General features: G+C 36.1%; 1 protein-coding gene and 1 non-coding gene across 2 annotated transcripts; one reads left to right on the forward strand and one right to left on the reverse strand.

Moving 5' to 3' along the window:
* The first annotated feature begins 650 nt into the window (after nucleotides 1-650).
* Trnat-agu (transfer RNA threonine (anticodon AGU)) lies at nucleotides 651-723 on the forward strand. The gene has a single exon. It is a non-coding gene; the product is annotated as a tRNA-Thr (tRNA).
* A 3370-nt stretch (nucleotides 724-4093) lies between these two features.
* LOC140172523 (monocarboxylate transporter 13-like) lies at nucleotides 4094-25294 on the reverse strand. Its single transcript, XM_072195669.1, has 7 exons — nucleotides 25185-25294; nucleotides 24733-24931; nucleotides 23753-23896; nucleotides 22709-22739; nucleotides 8524-8670; nucleotides 7218-8042; nucleotides 4094-4464 (listed from the first exon to the last, which is right to left on the reverse strand). Exons 1-7 carry the CDS (start codon nucleotides 25292-25294, stop codon nucleotides 4307-4309), a joined length of 1614 nt encoding a protein of 537 aa, XP_072051770.1. The 3' UTR covers nucleotides 4094-4306.
* Nucleotides 25295-26288: the final 994 nt, after the last annotated feature.

Below are 26288 nucleotides of genomic sequence, written 5' to 3' on the forward strand. Positions count from 1 at the left end.
CGGTAAATCCCATAAGCCTTTGCGAGTACACCTGAGATGTCGTCATTTGACGTCACGGCGATAGCTGCCGATGCGCACATCGTTTATCGAACATCGTTACTGCGCATTTCAAGTCGGCGTGACGTCAAATGACGACATCTCAGGTGTACTCGCAAAAGCTTATGGGATTTACCGAAAAGGTCATTTGGTTGGTAAATATTGTCATTTGATATGAAGTTTCTCATGCACTAATTATATTATGATATCCAGAGATTCCCCCAAATAAAATATAGTCCTGCTTGATGATGATGACTTCCAGAATGATTTCATCGAAGAGCATTTACAGCTCACATAAAATAATTTTATATGCCACAAAATATATGATCAAATTTGAATAGATTATTCGGGGGCACATGTAGTGGCTTCCTAACATTTCACAGAGAAAAGACTCCGGGAAAGAATCTCACTTACTTTGCATCACTATCGCTACTACCAAGCCGGCTACATGTTGACACAACGAAGCCAGTATTAATCCTATACCAGTAATACTTCCAGCAAAAATGATTGTGTATCCGGAATCTATAGTGCCGGATCGTCGCAAACCTGGCAAAAGTAAACCTGAAAATAAGACGAAGTTCTTGTCACATTGATATAACCCGTCTTACCGTTCAGCCTTCGTGGTCTAGTGGTTAGGACGTTTGCATAGTACGCATGAGGTCCCCGGTTCGAATCCGGGCGAAGGTGTTTCCTTTACGTTCCAACATGATGTTTTATCCACTTTACACTCTAGGGAATTTCCTAATGATGCAATACAATGAACATTTGTGATGCGATGAAGCAAAATGAGTCGGAACTAGGAAATATTAGATATTCAGTTTCTTATAGGATAGTAAAAAACATTTACAAAGCTGGATTTTCCAGGAAACCCCATTGAAATTGAACAACCAGTTCCAAAGATATATATAAGCAATTAAAGAGTTTCCAAAACAAAAGGATACAAAAGAAAATATTTCCTTTGTTTGGTTATATCTCATAATCAATATTTCCGAGTTCCGACTGATTTTGCTTGATCGCATCACATTTTAGAGAACATAGGATTCTCATAAATAAATTTAATTACCCAGGCACATTACAATTAGATATTTTCCTAGGTATTTTAATGAACGCAGTGTAATATTTGCTATCACTGCCTCTCTTCTGTAAAGCGCATGTAGGCTTTTGCATAATATGGTATATAAATTGCTTTTATTATTGTATTATCATTTATTATTATTATTTTGCATTCCTACTAACTATTCTTACTATTTTTAAACATGATACCATTTAAACCAATAAACCAGCTGTGCACTTTTACCGATTTGTATTTTTTGTTTGTACTTATTTTTGGAAGCACTGGATAGAAGATAACTAAAGCCATACATTCGTATCAAATACAATAGTATAGGACATGTACAGATTCCAGCTATACTATTCAGGGTCCTAAAACAAGTTAAACCCAATTTCGAAGGTTAATTTCTCAAAGTTAAAAGGTTTCTTTCAAATTGTTGTTTCATATTTTAAAAGACAAAATTTCTATGAATATTTTGTGAAAATGTAAATGAAATGCGATTTGAATTAAAACTGTAACGCCGGTTTTACGTCTAATGGTCAAAATTAAGTTTGTCAACACGTAAGCCTATTGGCTGCTGCGTCACATCATTTATATGTCCCACGGACATGATGGTACGTTGACATTTTCACATGGAATTCAAGAACGGGATGTGAAATTTATGATAGTGCTTCAATTTTTTTAAAGCAACTAATAATGTATTTTTTCTTATTTAAAGATTGAGATAGAAATAGAAATTGTTTTGTTATTCTGGGGGAAAATCAAGACCTGCACGCACGCACGTAATACCATAAACTCTTAATTGGATGTAATTTCACACTGCATTCCCTATACTCTAACTTTTAGCATCACTGCAAGTTATTTACAAGACCTATGTTTTGGCATATTTTATGTTATGACGTTTGTTTATTGCTTATTTCTAAACACTAATGCGTATTTTTTGGCAAAATACACAGCTGACTGCTGCATTTATAATAAATTCACCGACTGTTGGTAATTTCCATAATTTCCATTATGACACAGGTGTGTTTTCCATAATGACTGAATTTAGTTTGCGAGAATCAAAACTCTCCTAAATTCATTCCTATTCCAAAAGCAGCAAGTTAACTTGATTTTCTCTTGATTCTTGCAAGATGAGTTTATGAGAATTAAATTTAAACCACTATAATTGAAGACAGAGATAAAAAGACTAGTTTGCGTCTGTTAATAGCGCGTAAAAGGAAGGTCGATTTTTATCTGGTGCTGATCGGAGAAAGGGAATAGCAGAAAATAGCGTGGTGTAAAATTAACAATAAAGCACCCGGGTTTACCGCCGCGTCCAGCAACTCATATCATTACGACACTTGTAAACAAACCGTGCTCGAGTTTGATTGACAGATGACGTAAGACGCAAACTAGTCTTTTTATCATTGTCTTCCATTATACACGCAGAGAAATTGCACCACACTTATCAGTTGCTGGTGACGCATCCCCAACATCCCATAGGATTACGTGTGGACAAACGTAATTTTGACCTTTTCACTTAAAACTGGCGCCATATTATTAATTTCAATTCTTTTCATTCATATTTTTACCAAATACTCTTAGACAATTGGTCTTTCAAATGCAACAACAATTTGAAAGAGACTTTTCAACTTTGAAAATTGAGGGTTTTTCGGACCACCTTGTACAGTAGATCACCCTGCTTTTGTACAGCTTAAGTATGGGATTCCTCTCTGGAAAATTCATCGCACATTATTTTCAAAATATTGAGTATAATAATATATTAACTTACATGCAAAACTACCAATGCCAGGAATGAGAGAAATTGCCAGTCCGATAACCCATGTTTGTGTGCCAAACTGTTCACGAAGAGAAGGTAAGAGAACGCCAAGACTTTTCATTATCCCAGATTCTAAAGTTAGCACTATAGTCACGCAAAATAAAACCATGTATTTTGGAACACGTAAAGCTGGATAAGATTCGACCGTTTCCATTTCGAACTGGTAAATTTCCACTCGTTAAATGACAAATGTATGTACGAATATGTGCCCTATGGTTTGGGCTCTATGGGGTGCACTTTCTTTTCAACGACCAGAATTACTAAACCTTCTGGTGCGTAACAGGTTGTGAGCAGGAGATTTGCCTTTGTGGTGGTGCCCAGACAAATGAAAGTCAATTATTGCAAATAACATTATACGTTTAGCAGCCCGAGTGCCCGCTAAGTGTTACGTGGAGTACAGCTGTTATGCGCAGAGTACATTTATTTCCTATTCAGTCGATAATTAGAATTATGCGATTGCTATGTCCTGCAAGTTCTAAATGAAATGACTGATAAAATGGGACAGCCCGCTTGGTATCCTTATTACACGTAACATAATAATAATAATAATAATAATAACATTAAAATTAGTTTGCTCCATGATACGTACAAAATAATTTATTAAGGAGCTTGCGATTTCCAAACGCTCTAACCGTACGCACGTCTATCAATTCAAAATCACTCTCCTAGATACCTATCGAAGCGAGGTCGCGTATTTATTCAGTTTTGAAGATTTTGTGCGCACGAAATGAACGAACAGACAACGTTGAAAATGCGCACAATTTTTCAATTTAACAATGCTATATTAAAGACAGTCAAAGTTAATGAACATACAAAGGAAAGTTTAACTATTAATATGATCCTTTTTGTTTGTAAGAAATCATTATAATAAAGCAAAAGTGGCTGTGATAATTTGATTTCATCATATGCGAAGTCCATTGAAATGCATATGAGTTTGGTCGTATAAAAATTAGATTGCGATTTACTTTTTTGACACAAACGCACGTATTTTCATACGGTTCATGTTGAAATTATCATTTTGAACTGTATCGACCGTTCACAATTTTCGTCATGCACGAAAAAGTGTCATTTTGAAAGTAAAGTCATGATATATCCTTAATCTACCAAAATGTGTTGGCAACCATATAATATTTAGGAATCACTGAAATACATATAATTTTAAGCAGTATGTTAACCTTAGCTTTTAGTCAAAATCAAAAGTATGCTGTATTGAAGAACCGATCACTAAATTTCAACTGCATCGCCCTCTTATGACAAGATCAGATGTTAGTCTTTGTTCCAGCCGCCTTGTTTTTCTTCATGTAGTATTTTTTCAAGCCCAGAATCCAACTTGCTCTTCTGAGAGTATGTCCTTAACTTGGCCCTTCAGGTGTTTCAGAAGAATGTGAAGAAGAACCTTACTTAGATGGATGAGAAAGCTTATTGTGCTTAAAAGGCATGATGTTCATAACCCTGTACAGATCCTCTATTCCAAAAGTCAGCGGGGGTAGAAACATAACACATCCCATTAACATGAATGAAATATCGTAAGAACCCGTGTTGTCAAACAGCCAACCTGTATTCAAACAATTGAAGTAGAACGAAATATGTTAGGCTATTTTGAAATGGTACTCTGGGATGTCCGAGCAATTTGTCATTACTTTATAGAGGAACATAATTATAAACATCATTACTGGAAAATTATAGACGTTATGACAGCGAAGGAAACACAAACTGTTTAATCTTATTTAATATGAATAATTACCTGCATATTATGTGGTGCTATTTGGTGATTTTTGAAATAGCACTTTGTTTTGCTACATTCATGGAACCAATGTTTTTTGGTATCCTTACACCTTAAAGAATAAAACTAGAATTGGTTCCATTTTCTTCTATGACCCATTTGCTTGGGTCAAATATTATGCTTGTACATATTTCTGTTGGACTTTGGCTGTATAAAATCTGAAGGGGGACATGACAATACAAAATTGTACTAAAATGTGAAATAAGTATAATATATGAAATTTTTAACATTTGACGTAAATGACCGGATAACTCATAAGCACCGATAAACACCATAGACATTCTGCGTGTTTACATTGAGCACTCTGTATTTTTACCCGGCATTACCTGGTAACCCACAATCCGATTCAGGCAACAACCACCACGTTTCCACAGGTGCTTGTGGTGTGTACCGGAAGTACTGAAAGTATTTTCCTGACCACCAAGCTGCTTTTAAGGTCACGATGTGATACATAAAATCAACATAAGAGAAGTTCAACACCCAGCAACCGTTAACCGTTGTGTTTCCACTGGCAGAAATACCGGGTGTCACACCACATGGTCTACCTCATGAGGGGGATCACGGTTGCCGGGTGTCTACATCGCATCACTCTCAACCGATCTGTTTCCACTGGGCACATTAACCGGTGACACTCTAAACTAAACCGCATTACCCACCAACCGTTCCCCAGTAGAAATACGCAGATATATATGACAATTGACCTTTTTTACTCCCTGTGTTGAGAGGAACAATTTGAGATGCATTACAACATGATGGGGCTACTTTTAACAGTTGGCGCCACTGTGACCTTCGACCCCTCATGGGAACCACAGGGGGCATAGACAAAAATGGAATCAACATTTTATCATTTCAGGCTTAATATTTATTACAAGTTACGTAATTTTTCATCAGACATTAGATTTCACTTGTTTTGATATTTATCTCCATTTGCTTGTAAATGGAATACCCTGGAAACTCAATGGAAAATACTAGTAAACAATCATATTTAATGTAAGCCACTAGAATGATCATGATTTCCCCAGAAGTTTCTAGAACATTAAATGGTGGCGCTATTACAGTAATCATGTACACAGGTGAATGATTCCGATTGGCTTGTGTTGTAAAATAATAACGATTATTCGAGTGAAACTAATATGTTAGCCAATGGTGGTACAAACGTTACAATATTGTTTCTTTCGCGTTTCATGTGTGTTGTAGTTATTAAAACACGCCAAAGGTGGTAGTAGAGACAATAGTACTTGATTGTTTTGTCGACTCAAAGAAGCGACAGACTGAAATGTCTCCATCAACGAACTGTGGTATTTTGCTGGACTAACATAGTGTGTTCCCAGCAAACACAAAAATGTTTTAAAACCGTTTTTAACAAGTTACTTTTGGGTTTTGGTTCAGGTAAAATGTTTTAATAACATTAAATGTCGGGTTATATAAAGGTCATGAAAATGTTTTGTATGAAAAAACACTACAACAATATTTTTAACAATGTTTAAAAAATGTTATTGTAAACTATTTTTTGCAAACATTTTTTGCCAATTTATTATTATTTGGTCAACACTTAAATAACATTATGTTAAAATATTTGCAGCAGGTTATCAAAAATGTTTTTGATTGTTATGAAAACGTTTTATACCCTTTATATACCATTTGTATTACACGACATTTAAACGTTCTCAGAAAACCTTTTATAGCCTATTTGCGAATGGTGTCGAAAAAGTTTTGTGTTTGCTGTGTTATCTGTCAAGTGGAGCAGAAATCTTGCTCAAGAGATCTCGCAGAGAAGAGCTTATGGTCAACATAGAAGACCATTTGGAATGCAATAGCATACCAGCTAGGATAGTGAAAACATAGTCTTCAGGACTATGACTGAGACTGTGGTAGACCATACTGCACTAAATAATAAATAATCATAAGTTGGTCTATATAATAAACAGTGTGTTTGGTGTTAAGTGAACTCAGTAGCAGGTGAATTTGGTCTGGGCCACTTTAGCGACCCTATCATAGGAAAGCAAAATTCCAAACCCATAGCACCACGTATTAACAAGATTATGATTTAATTGAGGATTGATTACTGAATATTTGAATTCATGATCATAACATTAAGATATTTTACTCATATTGAAACAATATTATTATTTAATCTTGTATAATTCAGTCCCTCATTTTATGATGCTAAAAAAATGTAATTCAGAATTCATTACCTGATAAGTCACCTATTAACGCAAAGTAATTATATAATTGCTTAAACATGTAAGCCTACGTAGTTACCGATAAAAGGGGTAAATGTGAAAGGAAGGAATCTTCACTATTGTTTATTAAATTCTTGGTTGTCATATATGTAGAATTTTAAGAGAAAATGGTTCTAGTCTTTACCTCTTTGAAATGGCTCTCCATGATGACCTTGTTAGAACCCTGTTGGGTTCTTTGTAGAACAATTTAAGATTCTCCAAGACAACGCAAGAACCTTTTAGGTTCTATCAAGGGGTCCTGCTCCACAAAAATGGCCTTCTAAATAAACACTGTTTAATTACCTGAAGTAAATCCTCCAGCGACTGCCCCGACACCATAAGCCGCATAAAACCACGCGAATGCATCAACAACCATATCCTTAGCCTCCAAAGTATCATTCATGACAGCAAAAATAGCTATATATGTAAGCCCTATTGTAAAGGCATATACCATAGTAGAAACAGCCATTCCTGTGAAGGAGTCTAGTAATGGGTCAATTGCAAGAGATGTCCCGCAAATAATACTTGAAATATAAATAATGGCTCTATTTGATAGTATTATTTTCAATGCAGGGAAGGTCAGTTTTCCTAAAATATTGCCAAGTCCTCCGATGGTTCCAAGAAGCGAAGCTGTTAGTGGTAGTATTCCTTTCTCCTCTGCATTAGGAATAAGATATATTAACCAACTGCTGAAACTCCACCCAGCAACGACAGAGAAAACAAGTACATTATTGAAAGTTACATTTTTCAATAATTCTATGTTTAACATATTGCTAAAGAGTGTTGTTATTCGCTTCATCAGTGACTTCTCGCCTATCTGCGCTGTTTCAGCAGACTCGGTGTCGCTGTCAATTATTTTGCAATATTTCGTTATAATATTTAACCTTAGTCTTTGATAATATTTAACCACGTATCCACAGACCACAGAATGAAATGTTACAGCTCCAAGTATCCACAAAGCACCTCGCCATCCATATGTGTCCAACAGGAGCTGGGTAAATGGCGGTAAAGCCATGAAACCCATTGACATTCCACAGGTGCTTATGGAATTCGCCATATCAATTGTCTTATCATTAAAAAAATCTGGTAGTATTCCTAAAGCTGTGACTTTCGCTATAGCCATGAGACCTGCATTATTCAACAACAATTGCCAAGAAAAAAGGATTTGAAACAGTTTTAGTGATTAATTAACAATTATGCCATTTGGAAAATGCAATATGTAAGAAGGAATATGCCAATTTTATGGGGCATTGGAGGAAGAAAGTGACCTACACCGGAGGCCAATTGGTTATTAAATATTGTCATTTGATATGAAGTTTCTCGTGCACTTGTTACATTCTGATATCCAGGAATCCCCAAAACAAAATATAGTCCTGCTTGATGATGTCATGTAAACAAGTGGATTTCCAGAATGATTTCATCGAAGGGATTGCCTGGCCCGTTGCCTTATTGCATGAAAGAGCAGTTACAGCTCACATTAAATAATTTTCAATGCCACAAAATATATTATCATATGATATTTGAATAGATTATTCGAGGGCACATCATGACAATAATGCAGCGGCGTCATAACATTTCACAGGGAAAAGAATCCGGGAAAGAATCTTACTTTGCATCACTATCGCTACTACCAAACCGGTAACATGTTGACACAACGAAGCCAGTATTAATCCTATACCAGTAATACTTCCAGCAAAGATGATTGTGTATCCGGTATCTATAGTGCCGGATCGTCGCAAACCTGGCAACAGTAAACCTGAAAATAAGACAAAGTACTTATTACATTTCCTACTGATGCAATACAATGAACATTTTAAAGAACATGGGATTCCCAACAATCCAAAATTAGATACGAGTCAATTTGTTTTTGATCAACTTGATGCATGAGAGGGGATTCCAAAAATGTCATCTCTCTCATGAAATAGATTTTAATTGTAAAGAAACATAAATGATCAAATTAAATTACGCAGGGCACATTATAATAAGGTATTTTACCGGGTGTTTTTATGGGTTTTTTTATGAACGCAGTTTAATATTTGGTATTATTGCCTCTCTTCTGTAAAGCGCATGTAGGGTTTTGCATAATACGGTATATAAATTGCTTTTATTATTGTATTATCATTTATTATTATTATTTTGCATTCTTATTAACCATTCTTACTATTTTTAAACATGATACCATTTAAACTAGTAAACCAGCTGTGCACTTTTACCGATTTGTATATTTTGTTTGTACCTATTTTGGTATCACTGAATAGAAGGTTAATTTCTCAAAGTTGAAAAGTTTCTTTCAAATTGTTGTTTCATATTCTAAAAGACAAAATTTCTATGAATATTTTGTGAAAATGTAAATGAAATGCAATTAGAATTAAAACTGCTACTGTCCATGTTTTAAGTCAAATGGTCAAAATTAAGTTTGTCAACACTATTGGCTACTGCGCCACATCATTTATTTGTCCCACGGACAACATGATGGTACGTTAACATTTTCATATGGAATTCAAGAACGGAATGTGAAATTTATGATAGAAGTACTTTAAAAAGCATCTAATAATGTATTTATTCTTATTTAAAGATTGAGATAGAGATAGAGATAGAAATTCCACATTAAGAGACGAGACTGCAACCTGAACAGGGACCACGGCTATGGCAAGCCAAGGGGTCCAAAAGCGTGGAACTGCTACGCGTAGCTTCTTTCTCGTTACGTGCAGCTTATTAACCAATCAGATTCGCGGTTTTAAACACGTGGAACAGATGTAAACATCCTCTCTCACAAATATTACGTTGTTAATTTTTGTAAATGAAAATATCTGTAGTATATCAGCAAAAAATGGTATAGGTGCTATTAAAGTAATATCTGAACAGAATGATGATTGTTCTATATTTAGGGGCTATCATTTTCTTCGGAAGGGATCCCAAATATAGGGGGTCATACTTTTTTGGAAAGAAAAATAAGGGGAAGGGGGTCATAAATTGATAATGACAAAATGTAGGGAGTCACAAGATGACTTTTATTTTACTGCTACTCGCCATTGAAATTTGTTGCCCAAATCAATCAAAGAAATTGCATTGTATGATGTGCCCCAGGGGCTATTTTAGAAGAAAAAAGTCACTGCATGTTAGCAAATGTAAAAAACTAAAAGATCAGCTAGCGGAGACAAGCTTGAGGGGAAGGGGTTGCTGACAGAGGGATTTCTCCCCTCGAGTTCTGTAAACTTTTACAAATCACGCATTTTACTGACTCATTTTTGACGTAAGGGCTGAGAGCTGAGCGCACATCACTCAGACATACCAAATTGCATTCTGAATACGAGGAATAGCCTTAAATTCATATTATAACATTTCTATGAAAAAAGAATAGTATTTATTTTCCATAAAATGTTAGCTTTTACTGTTAGATATGTCCCCTTTTAATTTTGAGCCGAACAACTGAGGTAAAGCAAAGAAAATTTACTACTAACGCCAATGCATGTTACTCCAGCAGTTGTAATACGGAACGACCATCTGGGGGTGTGTATGTGTTTCCCGCACGCTATGTACGTACTGTGTTTATGTGTTATGAACATCCCATACGTGTTCGACTAATATTTCTATCGTAATAATAACACGACGGTTCCTGCGTTTTATTCAAAATCTCGGATTTTGACAAAACTACAGCACCTAAAGTTTTGTTTTTTGCAGAGAATCTTTGTTTACAAAAGTACATTGCAATCGTGTAAAAACCAGAATTTCTCCTCAGCATATGTTATCATATATGGCTTTAACTGATATCAAATAATTTTGAATTTTGTGATATAATACAATTTTTATGACGAATTATTAAAAAAAATGTTATTTTTGACATTTTTGACATTTAAGTTACGAAGTAAAGTTGATCAATCTAATGATATGCATTTGATACATGTCTGGTTCACTAATGTATTTCACTAATTCATTTAATTGACTTGTCGGTTTTTTTTTCAATTACCTACAGCTCCATGAAAGTACACACTATGATCATCAATGTCATTAAGTTTATGGTATTGATGGCATTGATATGTAAAAATGAATACAAACTCTGTAAAAATGCATAAAATGCACACAGGTGCATAGAATTGCACGAAATTAATATCTGTAAAATGTAATAATAATTTTAAAAATCCTTTTGATGTACTTAGAAGGGTAGGTTTCATTTAAAATGTCATTCCATTTAATTGAATTATCATTTAAAAAAAAAAAGTACACAGAACCTCTTTATTAAATGTTGAATGAAATGCACACGTGTCCCTACCAGCTCTTAACCTGTCGCACAGTAGCGTTGAGTTCTCAAAATGTGATAAGATTTCTGCAACTTAAGTGATGTAAACTTGGTGCATAAGTTGTCGGCAAATTCCATAAAAAAATTGCATACAAATTTCATTACAAAAGAAAACACACTCTTCATGAACTAAATGTCTATAGTGCTCAACTTAAAACACTAGGATATTCAGTCCATAGACAGGGTGTTTATTCTCCACAAGCAATATACAGGATGAGTCAAAAAAGTGCAATAGTGCAAAGAATCCATCTTTATTTCATAACCAGATTGAACTTCTAGGGTGTAAAACACATGATATATTCATTCTGTTGTTATTATAGTTGAATCATTTTCTTACGATCCGTGACCATTCATAGCATACCTTTGTTTCTCTGTGGATTTGACTAGACGGACATATTCTAAGAAAAAATAGCTCCTATGTCCCTCCCAAAAATGGCGGGAAAATCTATTTATAGCTCATTTTTCAAAATGGCCGCCGGTGACATTTTGAAAAACATGAATATCTATATACCATGTTCTGGATACGCTATAATGACAAATAATATGTCCTTTTCCACTATCTTTGGCATGCCCAACCTTTTAAGATAAAATTCAGAGTGTTGACAGGTCATCTTGACCCCTAAATCCAAGATGGCCGCCAGTTCCATATTGAAAAACATGAAAATCGATATATCATGAAGTGGATAGGCTATAATAACAAACAATGTGTCGTTTTCAACTATATTTGGCATGCAAACCCGTTTAAGATCATATTCAAAGAGTTTGGGGTCACATTGACCCCTATATCCAAGATGGCCGCCAGGTCCATATTGACAAAAACATGAAAATCTATATATACCATGAAGTGGATAGGCTATACTGACAAACAATGTGTCGTTTTCCACTATTTTTGGCATGCCAAATCTTTTTTTGTCATATTCAAAGTGTTTGGGGGTCATCTTAAACCCTAAATCCAAGATGGCAGCCAGCGCCATATTGAAAAATATGAAAATCGATATATCATGAAGTGGATTGACTATAATAACCAACAATTTGTCGTTTTCAACTATTTTGGGCATGCACAACCATTTAAGATCACATTCAAAGAGTTTGAGGTCACCTTGACTCCTAAATCCAAGATGGCCGCCAGCACCATATTGACAAAAACATGAAGTGGATAGTCTATACTGACAAATATTCCACTATTTTTGGCATGCCAAACCTTTTCATGTCGTATTCAAAGTGTTGGGGGGGGGCATCTTGACCCCTAAATCCAAGATGACTGTCTAAGCAATGTCGAAAAACATGAACATCGATATTTAAGATGTGACACACATGAGGCCAATGCTTATTTTTACTCAATTACTTATACTATAGATTTTGAAAGTGTTACCTTTGTTCTTTCAGAAAAGTTGCACGTTAAGACCATGTGATGGAGAACAGAACAGACACTGAAGAGCTACAGACCAACCAAGAGACTGATAAACTAGAATGCATGCTGAAAGATCATTGCCCTGTAAATGACAGTTTAGAAAAGTAGAGAAATGGGAGGACATTAAGGACAAATTTTTACAATGGAAGGGCCTTGATAAATTTCAACATGTCAATACAACAGTGGAATGGGATAAAGGACCTAAGGGTTGTCATATGCATGCTACTTGTTGTACCACGATGTCTAACACACACGCTCACTGCCAAGCCACAAAACGCAAGCACAAATCTGAGAAATCCACAAAAAAAGGCTGGGATGTCCGGTCAGCAATCATCTTTCTCAGGACCTCCTCCCAAGAAACTTCGTTCAAGTATAGGTGTTCTGCATGATAAGGCATTGTGCGTCCACAAAAGTCTGGTAACCGGGACAAAAACACTGTTGTTACTTTTGACACAAGATGCATGGAAAAGATTCAAGGCACACACTATCAACATTGCAGATGAGGATACAAGAGAGCGGTTAGATACGTTTATAACGTCAATCCCAGACAGGCAAACAGCCTTTGGCTTGGAAATCAGATACCACGGTCATTGCTGGCGTCAATATGTCAGCAATCAAGCGAGAAATAATCTCAGTGAAAATGCAGAGCATCTACAGCATGTTAACCTTCGGGAGGCTCAAGCTTTGTTCTTTCAACATATCCAACAAGTCATATTTAAAGATCGTGAAATACGCACCCTTGAAGGACTGCTCCAAGATTACATTCGCATTACTTCAAACTACGGGCACTTTTCCCAAGTAAGGTCCAGCTACCTCAAGGAACTTCTGATCAAAGAATTTGGAAAAGTCAGAGGATTTCAAGAACGTATTCAGAAGAATGTTAGTGAGCTTGTGTATGATACAAGAACTGCCGGTACATACATCGAGGCCGCGCTGTTATCACTGGGAGTAACGGATGACCAGTTGGTCGACAATGTCGTAACACGACTTAGAGAATAGGTCATCAAAAGAACCACTATTCCTTGGCCCCCGTACATACATGAATCGGAGCAAGATGAAAACTTTAGTGAGCTCATACTAAATCTCATTACCTGGTTGGTACACAGGTTCAGCTGATGACAACCCAAAGGTCTGATCAATTTCGTCAATCTTAGAGAGCAATCGTTATTTACGACAGGGGAATGGGCATTTTGAAGGGGAACCCGATTTTTTATCTTGAAGGGGGGTCAGAAATTTTTTGTTGAACCAGGAGGGATTGTTAAGTTTTAAATGGAGAAATTCGTGAAAACAAGGGCGGAATTTGAAAATTTGCTTTCCCCCCTCGCGTCCACTCAAAATTGTCAGATTCCCCCTTTTAAACTTAACAATTCCCCTCCTGGTTCAACAAACAATTTTTCGTTTCCACCTCAAGATAAAAAAAAATTAAAATCGGGTTTCCCCTCAAAATGCCCCTTCCCCCTGTCGTAAATAACGATCTCTCCCTAAGATTGACGCAATCGATCGGACCTTTGGGTTGTCATCAGTTAGACGTGTGTTAGGTTTTTTCAACCAGGTAATGAACTTTCGTTGGAGCTCACTCAAGTTTTCAGCTTGCTCCACCTCATGTATTTACAAAAGCCAAGGAACAGTGGTTGTTTGATGACCTGTTCTCTAAGTCGTGTTGCGTTGACAAACTGATCATCCGTTATGTTTTTTTTTTTGATAATTTGTGCTTGCGTTTTGTGGCCTCGGCATGGTTAGACATCGTGGTCAACAAGTGCTTGGATTCAGGGGTCCAAGCTCCCCAAAACACTTTGAATACGACATGGCCCTAGCGTTGATGCCAAAATTCTTTGAGTGAATATCCCTCAGTATGGAGCCAGTTTGATCCAGTCTCTTGAATGCTCTTCATGTTTTCTCCATCACATGTGCAATATGGTTCCTGAAAGAACAAAAGGTAACACTGGCATCATGTTTTTCGACATGGTTAGACAATCATTTGGATTTAGGGTCAAGGTGACCCCAAACACTTTGAATATGATCTTGAATCATGGTTTTGCATGCCAAAAATAAAATGTCCCGGTTACCAGACTTTTGTGGACGAAATTGAATGGTTTTGCATGCCACTTTCATGATATTGATCGACACATTGTTGCCAAATTTTATAGTCAATCCACTTCATGATATATCGATTTTCATGTGGGCGCTGGCAATCATCTTGGATTTAATTCACGATGACCCCAAACACTTTGAATATGACAAAAAAGAGTTGGCATGCCAAAATAGTGGAAAACGACATATTGTTTGTCAGTATAGCCTATCCACTTCATGGTATTGACATTTTCATGTTTTTGTTTGTCAGTCAATATGGCGCTTTTTGTCAATATGGCGCTGGCATCTTGGATTTAAGGTCAATGTGACCCCAAACTCTTTGAATATGATCTTAAACGGTTTTTCTTACCAACAATAGTTGAAAACGACACATTGTTTGTTATTATAGCCTACCCCTTCATGATATATAGATTTTCATGTTTTTCAATATGGAACTGGCGGCCATCTTGGATTTAGGGGTCAAAATGACCTCTCAACACTTTGAATTTTATCTTAAAAGGTTGGGCATGCCAAAGATAGTCAAAAAGGACATATTATTTGTCATTATAGCCTATCAAGAACATGGTATATAGATATTCATGTTTTTCAAAATGTCACCGGCGGCCATTTTGAAAATTGAGCTATAAATAGATTTTCCCGCCATTTTTGGGAGGGACATAGGAGCTATTTTTTCTTAGAATATGTCCATCTAGTCAAATCCACAGAGAAACAAAGGTATGCTATGAATGGTCACGGATCGTAAGAAAATGATTCAACTATATGGCACATTTTACAGCGATCCACAAGACATATAAATTTTGAATGTCAGCACACTCTTTGTAAGGTAGATTTGGAACAACTGCCATTTTCTTAACCTCACTGACACTGAAGTAGAATGGTGCACCCAAAGTTTTATTGTCCCTTGTCTTGTATAATTAGAGGAAACATTACATTTATTTTCATGTTTACCCTTACATTAAAAATGTTCATTCTTTATAAAAGAAACATACAAATTTATGGGCAGGTTTTTCAAATGTCAAAAGGAATGCGTACAAATTGAAGTGCTGTGAATTACTAAATATCCAGTATAAGTTGGACATATTGCATTCGAAGTTGCAATTTGGAGTTGGAGTTGTGTGAGGTATGAAGGACTAAAGTAATATTAGAAAGTTAGCTTGAACCGAAAAGGGTATTGAAAGAACGCCAAAATTAACATTGATTTAAGTTAAAGCCAGTTTCAGATCTGGTGTCTTTATTTCGCATTGTGTGCTCTCATTCAAATTACATGGCGCCTCGTGGACAAAGAGTTAACTTAAAATGTGTATCGCCGTAAAATGACTCATAAAAGATGAGGGTTCACTTTCTTTTTCACAAAAGCTGAATATTGAGTGTGGCATTTATAAAAAGTTTCAATAATGAGAAAGTTTATTTTGGTTTTTACGTGAATATTGATTCGTTAACCTATTGCACTTTTTACTCACATTGTATATACGTTTTATACCCAAATGATTTGATTTGCTCATCATTCAGTGTCTATGAGTTTGCTTCAAAAAGAAGTGCATTTTAACCAGTTTACATAGCCAATTGAGCTATTTTAATACATCAACGAAGGAGATTTATGAGTACGCGAATGTGCTCTCCCTCATCGAAGGATTAAAGTTCTTCTGTCGACTTGCTGGAGTCTGGTAATTTAAAACCACACATCTGTCAAATACAGGGGAGCAATGCAGAAAATGCCTGTTCCCTGGAGAAAGAGTGATTGGTGAAAGAAACACCATTTTTGGAGAAAGAGCGCAAGGAGATAAATATTTGGAAAAAGCAGCGCAAGGAGATCATTGTTTGGAGTAAGCAGCACCACCTTTGTGTTAGGCAAGGATATTTATAAGTACAAGTGTACAAAGGATTTTCGCAGGACAAGTGATTAAGGATAATTACATCAGCCGTCCAGAACATTGCAAGAACTCTGTTATCTTCAAGAAGAATGCTGGCTAAGTACCAATTAGTTAAAGAAGTGATTATTATTATTTGATTATTTTTGTATGTGCATTTGTTGTCATTATATTGTACCAATCATATTTTACTTTCAATTAAAGACATCGGGTAAAAGGTGATTTTGGCCTTGAGTCCAGTACGACTCGTAACACTTGGTACATTCTTCCATTTTCACCTCGTGCAATAGTTTATTTTGGTATTAGGAATCAAGTACATGTACAGTAAATGTATTTTATCCATAATGTGCAATCTATTGTTTATTTTATTTTATTTATTTTATTTAATGACATCTTTAACGAGGGTAAACCCTGATCAGTGCAAGCACTGCTTTCCACAGGGGCCCTCGATACAATAAAACATAAACAAATGATTTACAAGGAAATAAATGTAAAATACACTTAGAAAGTCATTGCACCAATAATACAAGATATAAAACAAATAAATATTATAAAATTACAAACTACATAATATATACAGAGTAATACCATAAAATATTTAAAAGATTAAAACACATGAGACTATAAACAGGATAGACTAGTTAGGTTTGTAAAATGTGCTCCTTGAGCGACTTTTTAAAGTTAATAATATTGCTTATTTGTTTTAAATTGTCAGGGGGTTATTCCATGCTGTTGTTCCAGAGTACCTGAAGGAACGTTTACCAGTTTCAGTATGAACAGAAGAATGAAAAACATTTTTATTTGCAACAAATCTAGTGTTGTATGAGTGAATGTTTATTTGTGAGTGAATGTTGTCCCTCAGGTACTCAGGAGCCACATTATTAATACACTTATACATGAGAATAATTCTAAAATAATCAGCCCGCTGATTTACCTTCATCCAATTGAATTGTTTGTACAAATCCTTCACATGTAAATCCCTAACTTTACACCCAAGAGTCAGTCTGGCTGCTCTGTTCTGTAAGACTTGAATCTGATTAATATATTTACTTGCGGCAGTTGACCAAATTGTACAACAGTAGTCGATGTGAGGCAAGATGATAGCATTATTGTATTTTCTATTTGTTTGCAATTTATGATGTGTATTTGAGTTCATGGTCATATCCACTTTTGTTATTTTTTTAATTGCAAGTTGTATCATGTGACTTCATGATAGGCAGTATGTAGGCTATATAACTTGACGCTATTGATCAAGTGACATACTTCCTTATGAATGGGTATGATATAAGTCACATTGGATTCAATGTGGTGTCATAATGTGCCGGACTAGATAGTGCATCTATTAAACAAATAAATTTACTCAAATATGGTTTAGTTTTAGAATTAGGATTTTTCTTCAAAGTGTAAAGTTACTTTTTTGGCCCAGTATACATAAAACTGGTGAAGGAAATTAGTGAGTAAATGCATGCTTTTATTTTACTGTGAATTTATTATAAATGCAGCCGTTATTAATACCCGCTATTAAAATCATGCCTCCATTACCATATGCCCTAAAATAAATATAACTCAGTCTGCCCAAAATTCTCGATTCGTTACTCTGACGAATTTATAACGGAAATAATGCACCTAAGAATATGTAACAGTGCTTGGCATACCACAGTAGTATTGGTAACACAGTTAGCATCCTGGACAACCGATTCTTTTGTTATGCAAGGCTCACTCAGTCATTTAATGAGGCAATACAAACGATCGAATTTGGTGTTGAAATGAGCTAAATTTTTAGTTACACCTTTTCGATGTAAAATTAATTTTCTCGGCCAAATGAAAAGCAATCATTTTCATTTTTTCAGTAAATGTCAGGAAAAATTGTAGTGCTTGATACTGTATTTTTTTTCAAATTCTAGTGTTAAACTTAGGCGTGAAATTTAGTCATTTAGTGTAAGATTTTCGATTTTGATAGGCTTAAACTCTGCCCGCGAGCCTTTTTTGGATCAACCTTTTAGCTTTTCAAAGTAAGATAGTTCGCTAATGAAGGATTTTTCCCAACTTTCTAACGCACATCACCGTGAGCGATATATCATAGTTTTGTCAGAATTTGCGTTTTTCATTTCACCATTTTTACTGCCGGCTGACCATTTTTCAAAATCAACGCGTGAAATCTAAGGCTAATACTAGCATTGTGGATCGATATCCCTGGGTTTAATAGGAATACCGGCATGGCTACAGTGTTGCTAGAACTTCAATATAGCAAAGAAATTCCCAGGCCTATAGCGCTCCTACTGATCATGTTTAACCAGAACACTCAATTGGGGATTTGGGCTACCAAATCGCTGCTCGGGCAATTTGCTTTCAATGGAAAATTGACCTGGATAAACAACAAAGGAAATATCGACTATTTCTGCTGGTTGCTCTCGAGATAAAAGTACTGAATTTGACATTTTCGGAGCATGAAGGAAAAAGGGTAAAACAAAAACGGAAATTCTGACAAAACTATAACATATAGACCCACACGATGTGCCTTACAGGGGTGGGAAATATCTTTCTTTAGCAAACTATATTAGTTTGAGACGCTAAAACATGAATTCCGTAAAAAGCTCGCGGGCGAACTCAAGGCCTATAAAAATCAAAAATATCACACTAAAAGACACAATTTGATGCTTAATTGTAATACCAGGATTTAAAAAAAACTGTATATCCAAGCACTAAGTTTTTAACTGACATTACTGAAGAAAAAAAAATTATTGCTTTATATTTGACCGAGAAAATTAATTTCATAGCAAAAAGGTGTATCTCTGAATTGTGCTGATTTTAACATGTATCGATCGACTTTTAGCGCGACTAAGCATTTCTAAAGAATCGGTTGTCCAGGTGGCTGACTGAACATACGTACTATAGCATGGTGGCTTTTTCATTAAAAAGTTAGGACGAAGCCTTCAACAACAAGAGGTGCAGAAACCCGGGTGACATTTAACACTCACTGACAAACGTACAAATTATATACATTGTAAAATTAATAATACTATTTGCCGACTCAAAAAACACATTGATCCATTTGTAAAGTAATTGGTTACGGCTGGCTACACAATCTCTAAGAAAATGTTTTCGCGAACTGTGCTTCAACTGCTTGTCAAAAAATCTCGCCTCGTCATCAGGTAATTCTTGCACTTTTGTACGTTCATTTATTGCTGAGTGTCAATCCTGGAACGGGGAGTGATTACACACTCCTCCAATGTTTTGGGAAAATGAGCCACTTGTATTCATTTCAACCATTTTGGGACAATTTGGACTCAATGCGCCCACCCCACTCTTCAAGACTGATTGATTGACACCTATGTACTTATCAACACTAACATAAATTACGATTTATATAATCAGCCATAGGCAAGTATTGTTCTTACATCGACAATCATGTGACACACTTATCAACAATCAGCCATTAGACTTATTTAGATGGCTTTTGTCTCACATGTTCTTGTCTAAATGAATTAGTGAAGTATTTTCTTTTTGTTTAATTAGTAACCTTGTATACTGTACGGTTACATTCGAAAATTTCACTTCTTATATTTTAGTTTTTAAGTCATTAATTTTCTAGCCCTTGGCGTTGCCAAGTTCATAAATGTTAACTTCCTGATTACCTCAGCGTTTGATCCATAATAAAGCTGACATAGTGAAACTATTATTCTATAATTTTGATATTTTACGTAACGAAAGTCATGATAATGGCGCTTTAAAAATATTGAGTATAATATTAACTTACATGCAAAACTACCAATGCCAGGAATGAGAGAAATTGCCAGTCCGATAACCCATGTTTGTGTGACAAACTGTTCACGAAGAGAAGGTAAGAGCACGCCAAGACTTTTCATTATCCCAGATTCTAAAGTTAGCACTGTTGTCACACAAAATAAAACCACATATTTTGGAACACGTAAAGCTGAATAAGATTCGAACGTTTCCATTTTGAACTGGTAATATTCTACTCGTTAAATGACAAATGTGTGTACGAATATGTGCTCTGTGGATGGTGTGTACTTTGTTTTCAACGACCAGAATTAAACCTGCTGATGCGTAACAGGTTGTGAGCAGGAGATTGGCCTTTGTGGTGGCGTACATCGTCTACACCTGGTAAGGCAGTAAACGAACCGGTCCCGGAACCGGTCTATAAAATGCCCTACCGGCTGCTAAAAGTAGCTGCTAGTTACAAAATTATCTAAATTTATACTCCGCTCACGGTGAGCGATTGGTATTTGACCAATAAGGTAACTCGTTTTTCTCATTGGCTAAAAACTAATCGCTATAGCTCATATAAATTAAGCTATGGGTTGTTTTTCAAACTATTCAGGCAAAATCATATTGTTGAATGTCGGACAATAAAGCTTGTATTTATATTGTCTCTATAGAATTGAAAACTCGGTGACAATAAGAGAACATTCCTCAAGCACATTGTTGCATTGAGATGAATTGAGTGACCGCCACTTGAAATCATTTCTGGTATTTATTCCTAGCTATAACATGTATAATGAAAAAAGACTACATGTATGTATGATTATATCTCAAAGCCTTGATTACATTTCGTTATTTTTGGTACTTGCAGAAACCTATTGCTTGACTTGCAGTTGAAAGAATATGGTAAGCTGCTGTCTGCGCTTTGAATGATCCGTCTACATGGTCTACGCTTTGAAAACAAACACCGACAAATATCAATTTTTTTTGTGTCAACCTTCTAATACAGGTTTGACGATCATGTGACAAATCGAATCTGTGACGTCAATATTGATATCGATATCAATTAGGCTGTTCCAGTTCAATTACATACCCATTGGCCATTGGCTGTTCCATTTATTTTACATACTCCTGGAATAGATTTCCCCTAATCAAATTGTATATTGTGAACTTCAATCTATCAAAATAATTCAGGTTTGACGATCATGTGACAAATCGAATCTGACGTCAATATTGATATCGATATTAATTAGGCTGTTCCAGTTAAATTACATACCCTTTGGCCATTGGCTGTTCCATTGAATTTACATACTCCCTCTGAAATAATGACCCCAAAATAGCTGTTCCATTTCATTTACATACTCCCTCTGAAATGGCTGTTCCATTTAATTTACATACACCCTCTGGAATAGATTTCCCCTAATCAAATTGCATATTGTGAACTTCAATCTATCAAAATAATTCAGGTTCGACGATCATGTGACAAATCGAATCAAACTTATATCCCGACCGGCACATAACCCAACTTGAAAAAAAAGCAAGGGAATGTGCCGGCATGGGATTCGAACCCACAACCTTCCAATCTTCTGTATGTTATCATTGAAGACACTTTTCGAATTCATATAAATTGATATTGAGTGATTTAAAGTGAACATGTCGGTAAATAAGGTCGCTACAGAATTAATACAGCATATTTTGCCATTGTCAAAATGGTGTCATCGGCAGAAATATTTTCCTAACATAGAAAACTAACACTTCCGCTATATTTACTTTCACGATATAATAGGAATGGAAAGAAAATTGGAAATGTTCGTCGTGTTTCACATCGGACAAGTTACTAATGACGTCACGACGTAAACAATGTTCAGGTCATTAATAATTAACTAGGTAAAGCCAAATGTAGATGTATACAAAAGTATGCTAATTAGAAAATCAACCAATCAGAATACAATCCTGTTATCCGAATTTATGCAAATGAGTTGAAGGAGGTTACGTTAACATGTACAGTGGATCGCCTCTAGTTTATTAATGGACCTCTACACAGCGTCATCATCCCTATATCTTTGTGTCAGCAATTGCCATGATAGTAGGACGAATCCTCTAGTTCTTCAACAGTTTGTTCCGCCGTGTTTAATAGTTTCGAAATAGGGGCCGAGCACTCAGGTTAAGTATAACACACCACCTCTACCTGTACGCATACCACCTGTACAATAGATATACGTTTCTTTCTCACTACGAATACGCATGCGCCGCTGCCATTCATCAGCTGAAATGTCTAATTTTAACGATCTGCGCATGCTCATTACCCTCTTTAACATTACCAACTCAAGAAAATGCGATTTTTTTTGTCAGTTTTTGTTTTCAAAGCGCAGAATGGAAGTTCAAAGCGCAGACAGCAGCTTACCATACCGTATTCTTTCAACACATATATTCAACTGCAAGTCAAGCAATAGGTTTTAACAAATACCAAAAACAACGAAATATATTCATGGATACAAAATATAATCATACTTTGAATATCGATAGTAAATACACCACCATGCATGAAGTCTATTTTCATTATAGCTAGGAATAAATACCAGAAATGGTATTTAAAGTGGCGGTCACACAATACATCTTAATGCAACTATGTGCTTGAGGAATGCGAGTCGAGTTTTCAATTCAATAGAGACAAGTGTAAATACAAGCTTTATTGTCCGACATCCAACAATAGGTTTTTGCCTTGATATTTTGAAAGCTGAATTTATTACGTCGCTGAGCTATAGCGATTAGTTTTTAGCCAATAATTTTTTACCTGGTGTGGACGATGTGCTCTGTGGAAGACAGTTACCCTACCATTTTTAACCCTGATGTGGCAGTGACGTCAACGCGTCGAGGCAACCGTTTCGTCCACGAATCTATGCGGCATCTTTATACGCGTGAGTACTACTTCATTACCAGAGCCTATGGATTAGAAAATGCCATTCTCTATTAATTAATTGTATTATTGATGCAATTCATATGGTATGAAATAAACTAATAGCTGTAATAGCTGTAAAAACTAGACCAGCTGTAAAAACTGGACCAGCTGTAAAAACTAGACCAGCTATATCACAAAGAAGACTCTTCATTAGTATCGAGTCTCTCTAATCCTACATTCATATCGAGGGTCTCTGGTAAAGGTATTGGGGCCTCGTACTGGACTCGAAAACGGGTAGTCTCGACATTAGTATAGGCTCCTCTTTCTGGCTTGGTTTGTGTACTTCTGTCTTCGTAAGTGATCACGAGGTCGGCCGAGTAAGGAATGTCGATCTTCATGATATGACCGGTATTAAACAATGGCTGTTACCGAAAAACGGGGCTGAACTGTGATTTCTACTTGCGCACTGTCAGAAATACTTCTCTCCATGCTGCTGCCGGCCGTATACGTGAAGCCTTGAGTTATTGAGTTACTGACCGAAGAACTCACTTCTGCTGCTCCAGGTAACCCAACGGTTGCTTCAACCGTCACCGTGAGGCCGATCTCCATTGAGTAGCTAGATTCCACAGTTGTAGTTTGCGTAGTAGTGAATGTTAGCACTCGTGTGGTCTTTTGCTCCTGATCACCTAAATTCTGGCAAAATATAATTAGTGTTAATAAAAGGTTATATGACAATGTTGGCACTCTACAACATTAAAATTTGTATTGTAAGCAGGCTTAATTTTTCTTTGGTCCTGTGTCATATACTAGGGTACCCAAAAATATGGTTTTGTTACATTTTAATGTGCAGCATGGATTTCAAAACACTGCCTCTTAAAGTATTCCTTCTCTTAGAAGATTCAATTAGGTCTAATTTATTCTATATTACTCATGTAATATCCTGTAATTATTTTATATGACGTTTGAAATGAAATGTGCCAAGGGTGGTTGTGGATTAGGGGGAGGCGGGTTAGGAGGAGGGACTCATATCGTAAATTTGATCTATACTCCCATTACAAAATTGGATCTAATAAAGAAATGTCTAAATGCACTCCCAGACCTCTAGACGAAGTAAATAAATACATAAGTCATTTGAAAGACTTGCTTAGAATGATTGTAAATGTGGAAAAAGAGGGGGTTAAATACCCCCTACTTTGCCCGCAGTCTCTCATTTGTTAACGTGTCAAAATGCTCAGGAGGATGAGTCTTGCCGGTAAAATGTTTGAAACGTTTCACTTTTTTTACTTTGTAACACACAAGTACCCCAATTTATGACACAGGACCCTTTACCGGTTGGGTTGCCTACTCCTATAGATAATGACCAGAAAAGAACATTACCATAATATTGTACTTTTTGAATACGTCTACTTCAGCTGCGTAACTTTCATACATTTTAGCCAGGACAATAACAAATCACGTGACCAAAACCAAAAATAACACACAACCTTAAAGAGGGCTATGTGTCGCAATTTTAATAGGCGCCTACCCACCTCAAGGATGGTTTCTGCCACAGCTATCGGTGCACCTTCTTCTAAAGCGGCTGCACTCAAATCGTATTGGACGTTCTTCAAGGTGTACTTATTGGCGTGTTTCCGGTTTACGCAATGGCACGTGCAGTAATCGCACCTGACAAAGCCCCTTGTCCACCCGTTACGTTGCTTGTTGCAGTCCCTCACTTCTTGACAACCTCTAAAGTTGGAACAAAGAAGGTAATACAAAACCACGGGATCAGCATTAGAACACAGAAAATTAGATATCATGCAAATAATAGAACAGTATTTTGCCAATAATTGACCTTTTCGGTTAAATCCGAAAATATAATCAAATAGTTGTCTAGTATTTTTGTCTGCTCTCTTCCAAACAAAAGTCTTCTATAACGATAATGAAACCTATAGGTGATGACGGTCGTGCTTATATACAAATTCGTACATGAGTAACCTACTTAAAGTCGGTCCGTACCAGGCCTGAGATAGCGCAAGTTTTGGTGCAAGTACCAAGAAGATCGGGCTCATTGATATCTATCAGTTTGTTTTCCACCAATACATCTGCCATATCCGTGTCTTCTTTGCAATTGCATGCGCAGTAATCGCATCTTACGAAGCCGCGATTCCACCCTTCTGAATTCATTTGACATCCGCTGATCGTGATACAGCCGCGTTGGTTATTAAAGGGCAGGTCTATAGCAAAAACGAGTTTATCTCTATTCGAAGAGAATAATTATTACATTACAAGTTGACACTTGTTGCAATTTTTGTGCATGATGCACTTATGGTCCGTGGCAAGCCCGATTCGACCTTTGTGACATTAAATCCAGTTAACAGGAAATTAATCCAGTAAATCGATTCAATAAAGCAAATAAGCTCATGCATTCGATCACTAACGGCAACCAGCTTCGGTCGATTACCCCAGCTGCAGCGTGTGTAAACTCTAATTTGCATAGAGGCTGTACGTGAAATTATAATTGATTGGCTCCAAACAAAGGATTTGAACCGGTGCACGTAATCATGGCGCAGTGCAGTCCATTCAATCAAATGTTGTCATCAACCTATTTGATCGCAGTGCATTGTTATGTGTGTGAGACGAACTGTCGCGGTTGATTGCAATCAAACAAACGATGTCTTATGTACTACTTTGTTCCGTGATGAAAATCGTGATGTTTTATTTAATCACTCTCGAAAATGTATTTCTTTTGTAGGCCTATTACTTTGTTTTGTGATGAAAATCGTGATGTTTTATTTCATCACGCTTTAAAACAAACGATTTCTTATGTATTACTTTGTTTCGTGATGAAAACCGTGATGTTTTATTTCATCATCACGCTCTAAAACAAACGATTTCTTGTGCATTATATTTGTTTTGTGATGAAAATCGTGATGTTTTATTTCATCACGCTCTAAACAATAATTATAGTTACAAAAAATCTTATTAAAACAGTAGGCCCTATGTTGTTTAGAAAAAATGTAGAAAGTGATGATGATGATGATGTCGATGATGATGATGATGATGATGATGATGATGATGATGATGATGATGATGATGATGATGA

The sequence above is a fragment of the Amphiura filiformis genome, chromosome 16 (genome assembly GCF_039555335.1).
Source record: "Amphiura filiformis chromosome 16, Afil_fr2py, whole genome shotgun sequence".
Classification (NCBI taxonomy): Eukaryota; Metazoa; Echinodermata; class Ophiuroidea; order Amphilepidida; family Amphiuridae; genus Amphiura; species Amphiura filiformis.

Coding starts and splice junctions, on each gene's coding strand:
- LOC140172523 (XM_072195669.1), bottom strand. CDS start 25,294: ATGGCAGATGTATTGGTGGAAAACAAACTGATAGATATCAATGAGCCC. Junction 22,740..23,752: donor GGTTACCTGGAGCAGCAGAA/GTGAGTTCTTCG, acceptor CTTGACTTGCAG/TTGAATATATGTGTTGAAAG. Junction 4,465..7,217: donor CGCTGGAGGATTTACTTCAG/GTAATTAAACAG, acceptor GTTTGAATACAG/GTTGGCTGTTTGACAACACG.